The sequence below is a fragment of the Lissotriton vulgaris genome, chromosome 1_1 (genome assembly GCF_964263255.1).
Source record: "Lissotriton vulgaris chromosome 1_1, aLisVul1.2, whole genome shotgun sequence".
NCBI classification, from domain to species: domain Eukaryota; kingdom Metazoa; phylum Chordata; class Amphibia; order Caudata; family Salamandridae; genus Lissotriton; species Lissotriton vulgaris.
In genome coordinates, this window is record NC_141685.1 from 1,922,987,073 (window position 1) to 1,923,006,844 (window position 19,772).

The following is a 19,772-nucleotide window of genomic DNA, read 5'->3' on the forward strand; positions in this document are numbered from 1 at the left end:
TATTAGAACAGCCTGTATTAATGGGAATTAGCCTGATTTTATTTCATGCCCCTGGCTTAGCACCAAGTGGTGTTAGATGTTATCTGGCACAAAGTAAGTGAACTCTAGCAAGTTTGGATGAAACTAAACATATCTCTATTAGTAAGTTATGGACTAGTTACTGCAAGGACAATTGTCTGGCTGGATGTGGATGGATGTCGGGGGTTCATTAAAAGCAGATGGGATGATCTGTCAGACCCTATATTTCAAAAATTCTAATTTGTCTATATAGTTCAAGAATTGCCCCAGACGCAAATATTCATAAAAACATATCAGGATTACATGTTGTTCCCTGAAAAATATCAAATCTAGAATTAAGCTAATTTAGGAAGCAAAGTTGCCATGGTAGAGGGGAGAGAGAGGTCACTATTAAGATGTGAGCTGGTACCAAGCTCTCACAAATCCTGGAAAATCTGGCTACTATTAAGAAAAATACATCCTAATATCTAGGTCAATCTGCAAGTGTCTATTGGGAGACATGTATGTGGTACAGATGACTGACAAATTGCCAAAACAATAAAGAAACGTACAGTAATAAGTGTTTTTGATAAAAGGAACATTGACAAATATATCCATATAATCAGCACAGATTTCTCACAGACCTACTCGCAGTTTCAGTTGCAGCAACATTCCTCACCGTTCTCGCTCCAGGCATCAAATCAGGTTCTATTACCACAAGTTCTTGTTATTCTTCATCTACATCAACCAAACATCAGGAGAAATCTTACAAGAGTGGGTTGAAGAAATGTCCAATTACAGCTTGCCTTCTATCCAGTCAGACACAGTTTACTGTGTCTATGAGACCTTCTGTGCCCACATGCTGCAACATTTCTACTGAGCAAGCAGACTGAATGGCCAGAGAATGAACCATAAAAGTCCACATGATTACCCTCATAGGCCTTGAAGAAACATTCCAGCCCAAGATAGTCAAAGTAGAATACACAATATTTTCTCTCTATCTTCTCGAGCAGTCAGGAATTTTTCTAGCAGCAAATAACCTATTTTTTTGTTAGGATTCAGTCAGTTCTCTGCTGAGAGTGAGTCAGGCAAGGCAAAAAAATCTGTTATTGGCAAAGACCCTAAATAAATCACACTAAACTGTGTTTTTTTTCTCCATCTGATATTTTCAGCAAACGGTTCAGTTCCTCTATAAGGGATATGCTTTATGGCAAAAGCTGCCATTAAATAAGTTTGCTACAAAAATGCAGTATGGCAGATGCTTGGTTCCCTTTTCTAATATGGCTCTTTGTACCTAAACAACTACTAGGGTGGACACAGCGTATCCCACTAAATATCAAAGAAATTCTGAATACACATAAGTATATCAAAATAGTACATCTTGAGGAGTATAGATTTTTTATCCATGCTGCACTTTCAAAATTAAAACTTTGCAGTTTGCCAGAGAACATTGCTTTTAATCAAACATAATATTTTTATCAGAATTGTTGCAAATAATCGATTAACTTCTTCATACCATGATAAAACCTACATCGAAAATAACAAAATATCAATAATAGCTGCTTTTTAGAGAATTGTTTTTTATTTTTAGGGCAGAGGACATGTAGTTGGTGCCACGTCTGAAAGCTGGGCATCCTTCAAAGGTCATATAACAGATTGTCAAAGTAAAAATATTTTTTTTAAAACCATTTCAAGTGGGACCTAACAAAATGATGGATTTATTCACAGCTGTGTATTCATTTTCAAGTTTTGAGAGAATATGACTTTTGTGATTTTTTCATCCAGCTGCTGCCTACATACTTTAATTTACACATTTACTGTATGTGAGGATTGCCTAATAAAATGTATAACATCTCTAAAAATGCACTCTTATAGATGCATGGAAAGAACGCACACTATTGTTGGAAATACTAACAGTATATGTCCCACCTAATTCCTAGACACTCTGATAGCAGCAAATACTGCTACCAGTGAGAAGCAAGAAGGTCTTTGGGTTAAAAATGGGTGTGGTAACATTCATTACCTTAGGATTATACACTGAGCTGACATTAGACTGCATTATAAGCTGGTGTCACAACATCCCATATTATTGATCATATCAGGTAAGTTCTTGACATGGCAAGTGCTGACATCTTAATTGTACTGGCTATCCCTGTACTTACATCTGTTCTTAAATGCATGGTTTTCCTGTTGAAATATGTGATGGGACCTAAGGAAGAACAGGTCCAGACTTTATTTTGTAATATTATATAGTATACTGCAGTGATAGATGCATACATTCCAGATGTGGTGACAATGTTTGTGCATTGAGTTTCGTTAAACATCAGTCATGTACTATAAGCAAGTACCTTAGGTTCTGCTAAGCTCTATTTAGAACATGAATCCACAGCACAATTTCATGATTATTTAGTGCTGTACTGGTGTGACACAACATGAAGGTTCCCTTTGTTCCTTTAGAAAGAAAAGAAAAAGAAAAGAGGCACTTGAAGAGAAGAAATAATAACCTTATATAACTCAAAAATTGGGTTGATATTGACAGACCATTTTAATGAATGCATAGGTATCTTTAGACAATCAAGAGATGCTGAGCTGTCATAGTTAAATGGGTCAAAATCTTTAAAGACAGACACTGGAAGTTAAATAAGAAATGTAATAGACAAGAAAAAGGTTGGGAAAACTGTGAAGGTCGAGGAGGTTAAAGGATCAGTTTTACGAGAATAGCCATATGAAGAAATATTTATAAGCAAGTTATTGTCATAATTTTCTTAATGGCCTTAGGTAGACTAGTTTTAACAGCCCTCAGTGCCAATAATTGCTTCTACATATATATATATGTGGCACCAGTTCAGTTCCAAAAGCAGCCAACAAATAAATGTTTTGTTCTAACTAAGAAATGTATGGTTAATGCTTTATTTTTACAGATGTCTATTATATTTATATTTTTAGAATTTTCTATTCCCTAATGTTAGTTGTATTTGTAAAGTGTACTGTCACCCAGGAAGGTAGACTGGCTAATTGCTGGTAAGTGTGTCTATTGAAAGAGCCAGCTTTTTGCAGAACTCAAGGTTGGAAGAGGTGACTGATGTGTAGCAGCAGGTCATTCCAGCAATATAGGAGAAAGCTTGACTGCTAGCCATGCATATGTATGCAATGTGTGCGAGTAGGAGTCTGGCCGAGTGGAGGTGTCCGATGGGTTTGTTTAAACAGAATTGGTTGTTGAGGTAGGCTGAGCCCATGTTGTGTACGGGTTTGAAAGTGTGCGTGGGGAGTTTGAACGGGGCTCTTTTGTGTATTGGGAGACACTGGAGCTCTTTTAGCTTCATTGCAGTATGGTGTGTGTTGCATGATAGGTTGACTGGGACTCTGGGTGCAGAGTTATGAATGGTTTGAGGTTATCTGGTGAGTTCTTTGCTGAGTCTGGCATAAAGGATGCTCATATAGTCTAGCTTACTTGTGGCGAGATAGTAGATGCTGGTTTTGTGGATGCTGATTGTGAGCCATTTGAAGATTCGCATCTTCGGGGTATGGAAACAGAAAGCACTGATGGTGCTGATTTGGGCTGTTATGTTGAGTTGACGGTCAATAACGATCCTAAGGTTAAAAGTGCGGTTTTGTCGGTGTGAGAGTAGGATCGAGTTTGGCTGGCCACCAGGAAGAATGTCAGTGTTGGGTTCTTCTCAAAAATCATGACTACCATCTTGTCAGTGTTTAGATGAGACAGTTGTTCTTCATTCAGTTGAAGACCTGGGTCATGCAGGCAGTGAACTAGGTCTGGCTATTGTGAGTCTTGTCCAAGAGGAAAGGTATACGTTGAGTGTTGTCAGAGTACGAGTGGGCATTGAAGTTGTGGAACCAGATGATGGTAGAAAGCTGGATCATTTATTCATTAAAGAGTGTTGGGCTGAAGGAATGGTGGTACTCCACGAATAAAGTTGTGGGTGACTAAGCGGTACGGATCAGATTTACAGACCATGTTCTTCCTTCCAGGAAAGACCCTATTCAGCAGAGATACCATGTATTAAAATGTCATTCAAATGTCCGATGAAGATGGGGTGGGACTGCTGTTGAGAGGCCCAGGAGGATGAGGGTTTCTAGGTCTCCTCTGTCCAGGATCCTACGGATTTCATCCCTGCTTTGGAAGGGCCTGATCGGGAGATTTCAATGAAATGGTGTGTATTGAAATGATTGGATAGGCATTTGTTGGTTATTGTCCTCGGGAATCTGGCCTGATGATAATGTAAGGAGATGGGTGTGCAGTTAGTGAGTATCATTGGGTCTGCAGAAAGCTTCTTGAGCAGGAGTTGTACAGTGGTATGTTTCCATGCATCAGAGAAGGTGGCTGTAGAGATGAAGGGTTGGAGTGAGCTCTGAGCTGATGGATGCAAGTCCTTTACCAAATCTGTGGTGAGGTAGAGGATCCAATGGGTCCTTGGAGTGGATGGATTGCTTGGTGGAGGCAGTTTTGATAATGTAGATTATGGGGCTTATGGTTAGTGTGGTTTCCTTGGATGAGATGGGGAGTCATGAAGCGAAGAGTTTTGTTGGCAATCGAAGTTGTCATATATTCTGGTTATCTTGGTGCAGACTAACTGGGAGAGCTTTGTGCAGAGGTACTGTGAAGGTGTGGTGTTAGTGGAGCAGGCTGCTGAAGGGGTGAAATACTTCATGAACGTGAAGATCTCCTTACTGCTGTTGGTGCTGGCTTTGATGCAGCTGATGAGTGTGAAATGTTTGGTGGCACGAATCTGCTTGTGGTGGTGTCTTAGGGCAGGTTTGTCCTGGCACCTTCTACATCTGCGCTGCAGTTGTTTGTATTGGCACTTTGTCATACTGAGTTGCTCAGTGTACCAGCTAGATTGCTTTCTGGAGCTTATGAATTTGTTGGGTTTGAGAGGAGCGATGCTGTCAGGTGATCCAGTTGTTGAAGTATGTAACTGTGTTCGGCATGCTGCTGCAGTGTTAAGTCCAGCATTCCTTGAATTAGGTCATCTAGACTTCCTCTTGGATAATGTTACAGTCCTTGTGGGATAGCTTGGCAATGGTTGTTCTGTGTTGAAGTGGAGTGGGGATAGTAAATTTAATGAGAGCATGGTCAGTCCAAGTGATTGGCCTGGGATTTTTGACTGAGATGATGTTGAAGGTACTGGCATTCAGGTCCCAAAGGTGTCCAGTGAAGTGCGTGGGTCTTTGTCAAGTTATGCAAGACCGAGGTTTTCTAGGACTTTGAGTAGTTCTGTCATGGTCAGGTCAGTGCAGTCTTTCAGGGGGAACTACCGATCTCTAAGGAGGGTTGGGGCATTAGAGTTGAGTGAAGATGAAGGGGAAACAAGGTCTGCAATGGTGTCAGCTAATTTGTGGAAGGTCTCCGTGGTCTGTAAATGAGGGTGCCGCTCTGGGTGAAGTTGGCTTTGATGTCGAGCTTGAAAATCATGTGTTCAATTTTTCTAGGGTATTGTCCGAGGAAGTGGTGGAGTTGATGAAGATCATGGCAATTCCACTGCTGTGCTTGTTTATTCTGTCCTGCTGCAATTTCATTTCTGAGCTGGCTGTGTGAAATATTTGTAACTCTGTTGATTGCAGATGTATGGGAAAAGGGCGCCGTGGGAAGATCCTTCAAAGCGGGTACTGGAGAGCTACCCTTGGAGCTCAGCATCGTCACAACATGAGTGGCCGTCTTTACTACAATTAAGACCAGAAGACGTTGGCTATGAGGGGTATAGCTCTGCCAAGGAAGGAACAACCTCAAAGCACATTAAGCAAACCGATTCGGAAGGAGATCCTTTAGTAAGTTACATATAAAAAATACTTTGCGCATACTAAAACTGTTGTGTGTTATTATTTGTCAGTATCAAAAAGCTAAAAAAAAATTAACAACAACGAATTTTAACTCAGAATATCAGCTCTGCTACTGCATTTTCTCACTCGTTTTAGTGACGATGTATCATTTTCGTGCCTAACAATCACCTCTCCCCTCCTTTTCCTTTTGTTTTTCCTCTATTGTTTATATCTGTTGAGGTTGTCAATCAGAAGCTAAGCTCTGCAGCGTTTGCCAGTCAGCTGCGAAAGTTTTGGGTAATAATATTTTGCTCAAGTTCAGTAACTGAAAAGCTCAGAATAAGGCAGACACACTTTTGCATGTACGTTTTTGTTCATTTGCAGTGTAAGTAAAGTAGTGATTTGTGCAATGTCTATCCATTTGGAGTACATTTTTAATTAGGATGTCAACATTCCAACTAAATTATTCTTGTTAAAATCGCATATTAATAAAGTGAAACGTTTTTTTATGACTGTTCTAATTACCCACTTCATTGGTACTCATCTTACAAATAGCATATCGTTTAAAAGTTGAGACTGGCCTGTGGGATTTCACGCTGGAAGAAGCAGATCTCCGTGCAAAAGTTATCTTCCAGACAGTGTGCTATATCAGTGCTCACTAATTGTCATCAAATGCCTCTTTGTCTTTCACGTCCCCATCCTTTTACCAAGAGATACAATTTGCCTTGGCCTGAGGGCCACATTTCCCATAGAGTACAGAGGATGCCAGACATCTTTATGAAAATTCATATCAATCTAGTTATCTGAAAAACATTTACTAGAGCTACTGGTGAAACTGTAGATGGTGTTTATACTTCGCGGTTATTAGGGTGGTGAATTGCCTCAATGAGAAGAGACAAAATTGGCGTGTATGGGCCTAATGCACACAGACCCATTCTCAAATCATGATTTGCAGTGCACTGACCGACTGGACGGCAAATGGATATGCATTTTGCAAACAAACCTGTGCCCCAATACGTTGCCATGCAAACTGCATGTTTACCAAGAGTTGCAAAATTACCTGCCTAATGAATATTAATTAGGCAGAATGCAATGTGTGACTCATTCCTAATGGCTACAAATAATGGATTGTGGCCTCCACGTGACACCGACCACCATCCTTGCTTTTGCTTTTCCAAACGTGAAAAACAAATTTCAATGCTTTTAAAAACTATCTCTTTTGGCAGCATGCACTGCTTTCCTAGACCACAGACTGCTCTGCCGACACTTTCACACAATATCAACTTTGTGAATCAATTCCCTTCCCCACTGATGTTTGGGGTGACTTTTCAGAGTTTTGCAATGGTGTTCGCAAACCATTGCTACTTACAATTGGAAATCACAATTAAGATAGCAGCACCTTTCACCCCCTCTAAATGTCATTCAAAATGATCCCCAAAACCTTGTTTCAGGCTTTTGCAACTCACCGACGTCGTTCAGTATGTGGCCTAACACAAACCATGTGAGCCTGCGAATCATATGATTTCAAGCCAAAAAACGATGACCCTTTCTTCCTTAGATATGCAAAATCCTAGGTATTGCTCCCATGCAGAAATCAACACAGTCAATGCTATACTATTACTTGGTAGGTAAGGAAAAAATATAGGGCCATATGTAGATAGCTATTTTGCGGTCACAAACTGACCGATTCCTCAAATGCACTCCTTTGCAAATGTAAAACAGCCTTCTGGTATGTATGAATCACAAATTACGAATACATACCAATTCAGTATTTGGAAAGGATGTGTTTGGGTTCCCCTTCCAAATACTGAAACTGAATGGGATACATTTATATTTTGTGACTTAATTGCAGTTGCAAAACATTAATTATTTACCAATACCTTGAAGGTGGTAGTGACCCAGTTCTACAGACCACTGCCTGCTCTTAAAAAAATGTACTTAAATGTCTAATTTTCTTTTTGAAACACATCCCATTTTCTTTTAAGGAAAATGGGCAGCTGTTAAAAACAATAGTTGCTTTATTGAAATGTAATCACAGACATATGGTGGTCTGGTGACCCCAGCAGGCCACCGTCCTTGAGTTTGCCCTCATTCCTACTCGGTTGCAAACTGCGGCTTACCGCTTTAATTTTGATGAAGTAGGTCAATTTGCTATCCAAAAGAAATCGCTAGTAAACAGTTGTATGTTTTCTTACATTAAGAAATCGCAGTTCCCACAATTGGTGTTATTCTGTTCCTCGTATACACTAAGAAGTCGCTACCTGGTCCTCCTTGGCTGCCTTACCTGTTGCCTTAGCCCTTTGGCCCCACAACTCCCTTTCGGACCCTTTTTACATCCTGTACATTGATTCGAGGCGCCTTGTCTCCCTCATGTTTCTAATTTTTGCCTCCTCTTTTCCTCTGCCTCTTTGCACTCTGCCTTTCTCTCTGCCACGTTCAAACTTTGCCTCTCTGTGCTTTTTGCGTTTGCTCTTGCCTCTTTCCACATTTGCCTCATACATGCTTTTTGCCACTACCTGAAACTTTGTGCCTCTCTTTCCATTCTTTCTTGCCTCATTTTTCACACTCTCTCCACTCACCCTGCCCTGAATTAACTCTCACTCTGACTTGCTTTTGTTTTGCCACTTTTGCCTCTCTTTCCACACCTTTTAGCCTCTGTTTGTGCCTCTGGTTTATCTTTTGTACCCTGCCTCCTATTTTCAGCTTTTTTCTTTTGCCTATTATCAGACTCAGCTTCTCTTGCTCCATCTTTACTCACTTTCTTTCTCCTTTAGCATTTTTTGCTTACTTTTTGCCCCACTGTCGCACACTCATCTGTTCCTTTAGGACACTGCTTTCTACCTCCCACATTTCCCCACTTCAAATGCTCCTGCAATGGCAATCTTTAGCCACCACAAACAGGATCCCTCCCTCCCCCAGACCATTGTTGTAAATGAATATAGGACCCTAGTGTAAATTTCCCAATTCATGCCCCTATATAGGTATACTTTATCATAATCCTTATATAGGCATAGAAATCAGTACCATATTTGGCCTGAGCCTTGCAGCCCAAATACGGCATACCTACTTCCACTAAGTTCCGAGAATCAACTACAATTTCTTGGAAAAACCTGCCTTCAGCAGCTAGGGACTTCCCCCTGCTTGAATATGAAGTTCTCCAAGAACTCCTGGCGTTTTCCAAGAATTTAGCCTTTGGGTGACGTTATTAAGTCCAAACATGCGTAAAACTCGGCAGCTTCAAAGTATAAATATGCCTAGGTTTGCCCAGACAGACACACAGTGGTTTGGAGCAGAACGACTATCTACTTGCCCGACCGCCCTGCGGCAGCAAGTGCCGAAGGAAGCCGACCCTCCAACTGACGTACTGAGAGAGACGATGTCTTTTCTCTTGCCGAAAAGTCCAGCTCCAGTGTTTCCGGCTTACCCTTGCGGGTATCTGGGAAATCGAGTCCTGAGAGAGAGATACAAGACCTCCTTCATTCTAAAACCAAGGTACGGAGCTGGTTAGACCTCTTAGAGAATTCTTGGAATAGATTCCTGGAAAAGAACTACTAAACTTAAGCTACTCATCACTTACTTCTTCCCTTGTACTAGACTTAGGTTAGGTACACCGGGGTAGGCGTATTTTAGAAGCACCAGTTGAGTACTTTTAGTCATTATTTATTACTGTATGCATTTTATACATGTTATGCACTTTATGGCTTAGAAACCATATCATGATTTTACAGTACTACTTTATAATACTGTTTGTATTATATGCCTTGTACTTTATAACCAGTATTACGACTGTAGCAGTTCATTTCCTATGCTTGAGAAAGAAGACTGTTCAATAAATACTTTTATTGAAAACACCCGTCTCTCTATTTCTCTGCATCTCTGGTGAAACAAAGCATGCACGATTGACTGAGTAAAATGATTATCTATTGTTTCAGCGACTCTAGAGATTTGATTTCTTATTCTTGGGAAACAAAGTTGTCATGTTTATGCAGTTGTCAGAAACGAATACCTTCTTGTTTATTCGAGAACGTTTCTTGTGACCTCTGAGCTAGCTGGCACTCACTATTAAATTTAATATATTTGGTAAACGTCTAAACTACAGTATATATTATTCCAATGCGCTGAGCCTATTAGGAATATAGGAACTACACTACACCATGATAATGGCAGACGTTCAGCAGGCCCACTTGTGGTGTGCTGAAGGCACACCAAACGGATGCCTGTCAGTGTCCATCTGCTCCCAGCTCCAGGATCCCTGATCCTCTACCAGCCCATTGAAGCCAAAATGCTACTCTGCCTTTGCTCTCTGCGGCTAAAACCCATCTCTGTGTTACAGCTGAGCCCTCCCCCAGCCAGCACTGAAGGTGTGTTTGTCTGCACTGCCTGCCACTTCTCCTGCACCTCTCCGAGCATTCTCCCCATCCCACCACTCCCCCTTATCGCACATGCAAACTTGCCTGTCAGGACACTGCCACAGCCAACACTGGGCACACTGACCTGCCTACTCACCAGACACAGCATTAAAATCAAAGACTTACTGCACGACCTCTTCCCAGATCTACTCTTGCTTACCAATACTTGGCTCAAACTTACTGCCACGCCATACATCGCCACAGTCATCCCTCCCCGCTACAAGATTGTAAGACAGTAAAGAACCAGCAAATCCAGAGGAGAAATCGCAAAACAATCACTGCTCCCTCACCTCAGTAAGCTTCTGCAACCAACTCCAACACCTTGCTTTCAAATGCACCATTCCGAGCAACAACGCCCTACTCTATTGGCGTATCTTCCCAAGAGCCATCTTTGACCCCACCATTGCACCATCATCCCTCGCATGCTCAACTCCAGCTCTTTCATCGCCCTTGGCAACATCAATCGCACTCGGAGGACCATTCCGACCCTAACACTAGAAGCTTCATGGAAGAAGTAAACATAGTTGCATTTACTCAATGAGTGAAGGACCCACCCATTCCTCTGGACCCCATCCCGTCTTCAACAACTTGGACAACTCACTCCCTCATCAACCTGAAGCGATTAAAATGGACGAGCGAATCACTCCCTCAAATAGCGAAAGACGCCAAGAAGCTATTCCAAACGATCATCCATGAGAATGTCCTGTGCTCAAAAACCTGGTCAGATTATTTGGGAAAGCTTCCCAGGACTAGCATTCATTTCAAAAAGAAAAACTCTCTCAAAAGCAATACCAAATTCAATAAAACTACACTCTCATTGAAGAGCACTTGCAAAAACTAACACGACGAGCATATGGCCATAGCCTAAATCCCAGCATCTGGCAAGCAGTCCGGATAATAAGGAAACAATACAAGAAAATAATTTGGACAGAAAAGCAAAATCAAGCAAATGACTTCTGGACTAAATTGTTGTACAAAGTAAAAAAATCGGATTCCAGGGCCTTCTGGTCACAAGTCAATTCCCTAAACCGAACAGCGCAACCAATAAGCATGACCTGCATTACTGAAACTGCATGGGCCCAACATATAGTCGACACATTTTCTATCAAGTCATCAACACTTTTAACAACAACTACAATATCCGCAAGCAAAACTTCCGGAATCCTGGAGCAGGTAGATAGCACCTCTGTCCAGCTAAACAACATGATCAACCATCATGAAAGTATGGATCGACAGTTGCGACAAGATGATGAGTTTCTCATATTACAAACAATCAAGAAAAGCAGGCAAGACAGCGCACCAGGTCCGAACGGCATCCCGCAAGCCATCTTCAAAGAGGACCCCCAGTACTGGGCCAGCAAATTCAATCTCCTGTTCCAATCAATAAACAACACCGGTCGAGTCCCAGAAAGCTGGAGGGGAGCTATCATAAATCCAATCTACAAAGGTGGAGATCGCAAAGACCCAAATAATTATCGCCTGATAGCCCTCATTGATGCTGAAGCAAAATACTATGCATCACTTGTACTAGCTGATCTATCTCAATGGTCTGAAACAAACAACAAAATACAGCTGAACCAGACGGGATTTCGTCGCGGGACGGGAACCATGGCAAATGCTATGGCCCTGTGGCTGATTGCTGAAAAAAGTCTACAAAACCATCTGGAACTCTACACTTGTTTTGTGGACTTTAAGGCGGCATTTGACTGTGTGAGCAGGCAAACACTTTGGGCTAAACTGAAACATCAGGGCCTGCCGGACTCAATCCTCACGCCAATTATCGACCTGTATACCAATACTTGGATGCAGGTAAAGATTGACAACGGGCAGCGGTTAACCCGGAAGATCAGCACCGTTGATGGCCTAAAACAAGGCTGTGTGTTGGCCCCTCACAGTAAGCCTAGACCAGATTAATGCTCACCCTCCTCGGCTAGGTAATCTCTGTGTAACACATCAATCCTATGCCGACGATGTGGTGCTAATAAGTCAGACGAGAATAGGCTTACAACGTCTATTGCAAGATCTGACCAGATACACCAAACAGAATTTGCTAGAAATAAACAGCAAGAAAACCAAGATCATGGTTATAACACGACGCCATAAAGCCCCACCAACCTTCTCGCGCTACCTGTCCAGCGAAGTTGGTGCTCGGTGTGGAGACCGATTCAATCGTGTAAAACCTTCCGAACTACAGCGGCGGCTGCCGCTCGTGTTCGCGCAAAGTAATGAACGTCTACCTAACAAGGCACAATCCGTGTAACTGCTGATCTAACGCGCACCGGCACCCCCCACACTTCATAGTGGTGTACCCACCAAGGAAAACCCACAGAGCGTTTCTTGACAGTGCAAGTCTAAGCAACAACGACCCCCAATCCTTGTCCTGAGGAGAACCCTCCACTAATTCTATGGGTTCGAAACGCGTCGGCGTCCTGCTCCACCCAGACACTGCGAATATTAGGGCATAATAGGAACAGGATTCGCACAAATTTGACATGTCTGCTTAGTTTTTTGTGTGTTCCTATTTTTGTACCATTTGTTAAAACTAACACGTGTCTAGGGTGGTGGAAACAAGTAGGCTAGTATTTCATTTCTTTGTCCACTTGTTCATTTGTAATTCAGGATTGGTGCCTCAGTATAACACTGTATTGTGAGGCATAGCACAGTTGTTTATTGTATTCATAATCACTATATTTGTATGTTATAATGTTATGCTATGTATTGTATTTTGGTTTCAATGCATTTGTGTACTTTCTGTGAATGTGGTGTGTAACTTTTGATGCCAAAAACATTTCAAAAAAGGTTTCTATAAAATACAAGTGATCAATCACGAATGGGTTGTCCACCTGGTAATTACTTATACTAGGTGTGCATTTGTTTGCTTCTATTCAGACTGTCCGGCACTTTCTTGTGTTTGTTATAAAAGAGTGGTCCAGCCGGTCAGAGACAGGACCCAGCCTTTTTCTCTTTCCCTTGTACTCACCAGACACAGCATTAAAATCAAAGACTTACTGCACGACCTCTTCCCAGATCTACTCTTGCTTACCAATACTTGGCTCAAACTTACTGCCACGCCATACATCGCCACAGTCATCCCTCCCCGCTACAAGATTGTAAGACAGTAAAGAACCAGCAAATCCAGAGGAGAAATCGCAAAACAATCACTGCTCCCTCACCTCAGTAAGCTTCTGCAACCAACTCCAACACCTTGCTTTCAAATGCACCATTCCGAGCAACAACGCCCTACTCTATTGGCGTATCTTCCCAAGAGCCATCTTTGACCCCACCATTGCACCATCATCCCTCGCATGCTCAACTCCAGCTCTTTCATCGCCCTTGGCAACATCAATCGCACTCGGAGGACCATTCCGACCCTAACACTAGAAGCTTCATGGAAGAAGTAAACATAGTTGCATTTACTCAATGAGTGAAGGACCCACCCATTCCTCTGGACCCCATCCCGTCTTCAACAACTTGGACAACTCACTCCCTCATCAACCTGAAGCGATTAAAATGGACGAGCGAATCACTCCCTCAAATAGCGAAAGACGCCAAGAAGCTATTCCAAACGATCATCCATGAGAATGTCCTGTGCTCAAAAACCTGGTCAGATTATTTGGGAAAGCTTCCCAGGACTAGCATTCATTTCAAAAAGAAAAACTCTCTCAAAAGCAATACCAAATTCAATAAAACTACACTCTCATTGAAGAGCACTTGCAAAAACTAACACGACGAGCATATGGCCATAGCCTAAATCCCAGCATCTGGCAAGCAGTCCGGATAATAAGGAAACAATACAAGAAAATAATTTGGACAGAAAAGCAAAATCAAGCAAATGACTTCTGGACTAAATTGTTGTACAAAGTAAAAAAATCGGATTCCAGGGCCTTCTGGTCACAAGTCAATTCCCTAAACCGAACAGCGCAACCAATAAGCATGACCTGCATTACTGAAACTGCATGGGCCCAACATATAGTCGACACATTTTCTATCAAGTCATCAACACTTTTAACAACAACTACAATATCCGCAAGCAAAACTTCCGGAATCCTGGAGCAGGTAGATAGCACCTCTGTCCAGCTAAACAACATGATCAACCATCATGAAAGTATGGATCGACAGTTGCGACAAGATGATGAGTTTCTCATATTACAAACAATCAAGAAAAGCAGGCAAGACAGCGCACCAGGTCCGAACGGCATCCCGCAAGCCATCTTCAAAGAGGACCCCCAGTACTGGGCCAGCAAATTCAATCTCCTGTTCCAATCAATAAACAACACCGGTCGAGTCCCAGAAAGCTGGAGGGGAGCTATCATAAATCCAATCTACAAAGGTGGAGATCGCAAAGACCCAAATAATTATCGCCTGATAGCCCTCATTGATGCTGAAGCAAAATACTATGCATCACTTGTACTAGCTGATCTATCTCAATGGTCTGAAACAAACAACAAAATACAGCTGAACCAGACGGGATTTCGTCGCGGGACGGGAACCATGGCAAATGCTATGGCCCTGTGGCTGATTGCTGAAAAAAGTCTACAAAACCATCTGGAACTCTACACTTGTTTTGTGGACTTTAAGGCGGCATTTGACTGTGTGAGCAGGCAAACACTTTGGGCTAAACTGAAACATCAGGGCCTGCCGGACTCAATCCTCACGCCAATTATCGACCTGTATACCAATACTTGGATGCAGGTAAAGATTGACAACGGGCAGCGGTTAACCCGGAAGATCAGCACCGTTGATGGCCTAAAACAAGGCTGTGTGTTGGCCCCTCACAGTAAGCCTAGACCAGATTAATGCTCACCCTCCTCGGCTAGGTAATCTCTGTGTAACACATCAATCCTATGCCGACGATGTGGTGCTAATAAGTCAGACGAGATTAGGCTTACAACGTCTATTGCAAGATCTGACCAGATACACCAAACAGAATTTGCTAGAAATAAACAGCAAGAAAACCAAGATCATGGTTATAACACGACGCCATAAAGCCCCACCAACCTTCCTAATAGACAACGATAAGCTGGAAGTGGTGGATAGCTACAGGTATCTGGGGATACAACTAGACAAGCGCCTTAACTTCTCTGCACACTTTAAAGACATTGAAAAAAAGGGCTCAACTCTATTACATGCCTTCACCAACTTAGCGATCGAGCTTAAAGGCCCTGTGGTCTCCCCCTTGCTAACCGCAATGAAAGCAAAGTTACTGCCTACAATAGCATACGGAGTGTATTACATCATGGCAATAGTGCAACACTCATTGACAAAATACAAACCAAAGTCTACAAGCGTGTATTCGTCTTACCAAACAACACATCACCGGCACAAGTAAGACTTGTATTTGGTTTACAATCGCAAGTGCTCTTGCAAAAGTATGAGACTATCAAATTTTGGTATGATGTTTGGAGGAATCAGGAAAATGAAGTCTACCGCGCCATGTGGGAAGCAATCCAAAAGAGTCTGAACTCCGAGTACGCAAAGTACTTAAGAATATCGTTAGAAACAACAGAGTTGGCAACTCTTTGGGAATCTAAGCTTCCAGTACCATCATTCAAACAGGTGGTTAAGAAGACTGCCAAAAGGCACTCGCTCCTTAACGATAAGTTAACTTTTAGTCACCAAACCCACGCCTGGATGACCATTAAATCATATAAAAAGCCTGTACCAGCAGCCTATTTAGATCTTGCCTTCTCGCCATTCATTAAGCGCAAATACCTCAATTTAAGGTTGGGCAACCTTCCAACAAGTGCAGATCAACCGAAATGGAGGCCCCAAGAAAGTACAGAATGCGTTGAGAACGGTCGCTCCCTCCTTCCCTCACTGACTCCTACCCAGAGCTGCCTGGTATCGTGTACATTGCGCTGCTGAGCTTTCCTGATGCTGCACTTCACTTTCACTTTTGCCTACATAGGGCTGCTGCCCTCGCTTAGAGCTCGAACGTGCCTGCCTGTTTGTGCTCAACTGTACCTGCATTTATTTATGTTTTGTAATCCTTGTGCCTAAAAGCTGCATTTGTTCACTGTTTGGGATCGTTTTTGGTTAAATACGCTCCAAGTTTCCTCATACCCGGTCTGCATTCGTGTTATTGCCGCCATTTGCTGTGTTGTTGTTGTTTTGCCCTGAGACCGCCCCCTCCACCACGCACCCGCCTCCCATCGGATCCTCCCTCGCCCCTCCCCTTCCCACTACCCATATATGACAGATGCACTTGCGCGCAGCATTAACGCGCAGCGGTCGCGCCCCATTCGCGCCAAAGGTGCGCCAAAGGTAAGCCCGTCTACGCCCGTCCGCGCCTGGACCGCGCCCAGCGCCATACCCCCTGGTCCCCGTCCCTCCCTCCCCTCCCGCACTACGTACGATGCCTCCACCCTCCTAGCCCTTAACCCCGGCCGCTGCCCCAACTGCATCCAAGCCGCCCCGGGACACACCCATGGACCCTTCTTGTGCAACTCCTGCAAGTTCGACGGCAACAAAACCATCTCCGCATCCTCCAACGCCACACAGAGACCTGACACCAACCACCTAAAATGCATCCTGCTCAACACCCGCTCAGTCCACAGACATGCCATCGACCTCTGGAATCTACTAGACACCATCTCACCGGACGTCGCCTTCCTAACAGAAACATGGATGAACGCCTCCTCAGCCCCAGACATCACCATTGCCATCCCAGAAGGATACAAGATCATCCGTAAAGACCGCGTCAAGTACACAGGAGGAGGCATTGCCATCGTCCACAAGAATTCCATCCGCATCTCAACCAGCTCAGACGTCAACCTTGCCAGCGCCGAGCACCTTCACTTCCAGATCCACACCGACCCCAAGACCACACTCAGAGGCACCCTCCTCTACCGGCCCCCGGGACCCCGTGCACAATTCAATGACGACATCGCTGACTTTATCACCCCACACGCCATCCCCTCCGAGGACTACATCCTATTGAGAGACCTCAATTTTCACCTGGAAAAGAGCAATGACAACAGTACCACCACCCTTCTGGACAACCCCGCCAACCTTGGACTCAAACAACTTGTTACTTCCCCCACCCACATCGCTGGGCACACACTCGACCCTATCTTCACCTCCAGCAAACATGTCTCTTTCAGCCACACCACAGCTCTTCATTGGACGGACCACAGCTGCGTTCACTTTATCTACAGTAAGACAACAATCCACAACCACCCTCAACCCACCCTGCGTAGAAACTGTAACAAACTCACCATCGACCAGATCTCCTCATCGCTCCTTCAAAACCCTCCTGTCCACTCTTCAAACCCCGACCAAGCAGCCATTAACTTCACCCAATGGCTATGCAACAGCACCGACATCCTAGCACCGTTGAAAAAACGTCAAATCAAGCTAGGCAGCAAAAACGCCTCCTGGTTCAACGATGATCTTAAGAAATCCAAAAAACTCTGTTGCTCCCTCGAGAAGGCCTGGAAAAAAGACCCAAACACCAGCACCCAGCACGAAGGACGCCTTCAAAAACGCCACCCGCATACACCACCAACTTATCCGGTCTTCCAAGAAAGCCGCTTTCAAAGACCGACTAGATAACAACGCCCACAACAGCAAGGAATTATTCAACATCGTCAAAGAATTTACCAACCCATCAGCCAACTCCAACGACATCACCCCCTCCCAAGCCCTATGCGACTCACTAGCTTCCTTCTTCCACAACAAAATTGCAGACATTCACAACAGCTTCAACAACCGACCCGGAGACCAACCCACTCAACCTACTGCAGGACCTTCACCCAACTTGAACACCCTTAACGACTGGAACTCAATCTCAACTGAGGACACCATCCGAGTGATGAACTCCATCCACTCAGGATCCCCAACTGACCCATGCCCTCACCACACCTTCAACAAAGCAGACTCCATCATAGCTCCACACCTCCGAGACGTCATCAACTGCTCCTTCAACTCCGCCACCTTCCCGGAAAGCTGGAAACACGCAGAACTCAGCGCCCTTCTGAAAAAACCCACAGCTGACCCCACCGAACTCAAAAACTACCACCCCATCTCGCTTCTTCCTTTCCCGGCCAAAGTCATCGAGAAAGCTGTCAACAACCAGCTCGCCACCTTCCTCGAAAGCAACAAATCCCTCGACCCCTCACAGTCCGGATTCCGAGCCAAACACAGCACTGAGACCGCACTCATCGCAGCAACAGACGACATCCGAACTCTATTGGACAATGGAGACACAGTCGCCCTCATCCTCCTCGACCTCTCCGCAGCCTTCGACACAATCTGTCATAGCACCCTGTTACAACGCCTCAGAAACATCGGAATCCAAGGAAAAGCACTGGAATGGATCACCTCATTCCTCACCGGAAGAACTCAGAGTCCGGCTCCCTCCATTCAAGTCAGAGGCCTCTGAAGTCATCTGCGTTGTGCCACAAGGATCCTCACTCAGCCCCACCCTCTTCAACGTATACATGAGCCCCCTCGCAGCCATCGCACGCCAACACAACCTCAACATCATCTCCTACGCTGACAACACTCAACTGATCCTCTCACTCACCAAAGACCCTAACACCGCCAAAACAACTTACACGAAGGAATGAAAGAAGTAGCCGAGTGGATGAAGCACAGCCGTCTGAAACTTAACTCAGACAAAACAGAAGTCATCATCTTAGGTACCTCCCCCTCCGCCTGGGATGACTCTTGGTGGCCAGAGGCCCTTGGAAAAGCACCCATCCCGACGGACCACGCACGGAACCTGGGCGTCATTCTCGACTCCTCACTCTCGATGACCAGACAAGCCAACGCCGTCTCATCATCTTGCTTCAACATTCTTCGCATGCTCAAAAAGACATTTCGCTGGATCCCCACCGAAACTAGAAAAACGGTCACTCACGCACTGGTCACGAGCCGCCCGGACTATGGAAACACCCTATACGCCGGTACCTCCGCAAAACTCCAGAAAAAACTCCAACGCATGCAGAACGCTTCAGCCAGGCTCATACTAGACATCTCGCGTAAAGAACACATCTCTGGTCACCTGAAAAACCTCCACTGGCTCCCCGTAAATAAGAGGATTACTTTCCGCCTCTTAACCCACGCACACAAAGCACTTTACGTACTTGGACCCGAATGCCTCAACACACGACTGTCCTTCTACACCCCCTCCCGCCAGCTACGATCCTCCAACCAAGCCCTTGCCACTGTACCTCGCATCAACAAAGCCACCATGGGAGGTAGATCCTTCTCCTACCTGGCAGCTAAAACCTGGAACTCTCTTCCCACTCAACTACGCCTTACTCAGAACCACCTAGCATTCAGAAAACAACTTAAAACCTGGATATTAGACAAGTAACTCCCCCCCCCTTCCTCAAGCGCCTTGAGACCCTATGGGTATGTAGCGCGCTATACAAATCCTTGACTTGACTTGACTTGAACTTTGTGGTGCAGGTAAACAAGACTTCATCCATTTGATTTGCATTTGTTCAGCCAAGAACCAAGCCCGTCGCTGCTGGCTAAAAGCCAAGTTTAATGAATACGGAGTACGCACCTGTCGGTCTGCGATTGCTCAAATCCTATGCTCAGTGGATCCACAATTGATCTGCAGAACAGTCAAATTCATTA

General features: G+C 44.2%; 1 protein-coding gene across 2 annotated transcripts in view; it reads left to right on the forward strand.

The window, feature by feature from the left end:
* NAV3 (neuron navigator 3) overlaps nucleotides 1-19,772 on the forward strand; it is a 1,035,010-nt gene that overhangs the window by 993,890 nt on the left and 21,348 nt on the right. For both annotated transcript variants that reach the window (XM_086919576.1, XM_086919578.1), the window contains one exon: nucleotides 5,578-5,781. In XM_086919576.1, coding sequence (XP_086775702.1) covers nucleotides 5,578-5,781 — 204 coding nt within the window. The remainder of the gene's footprint in view (nucleotides 1-5,577; nucleotides 5,782-19,772) is intronic.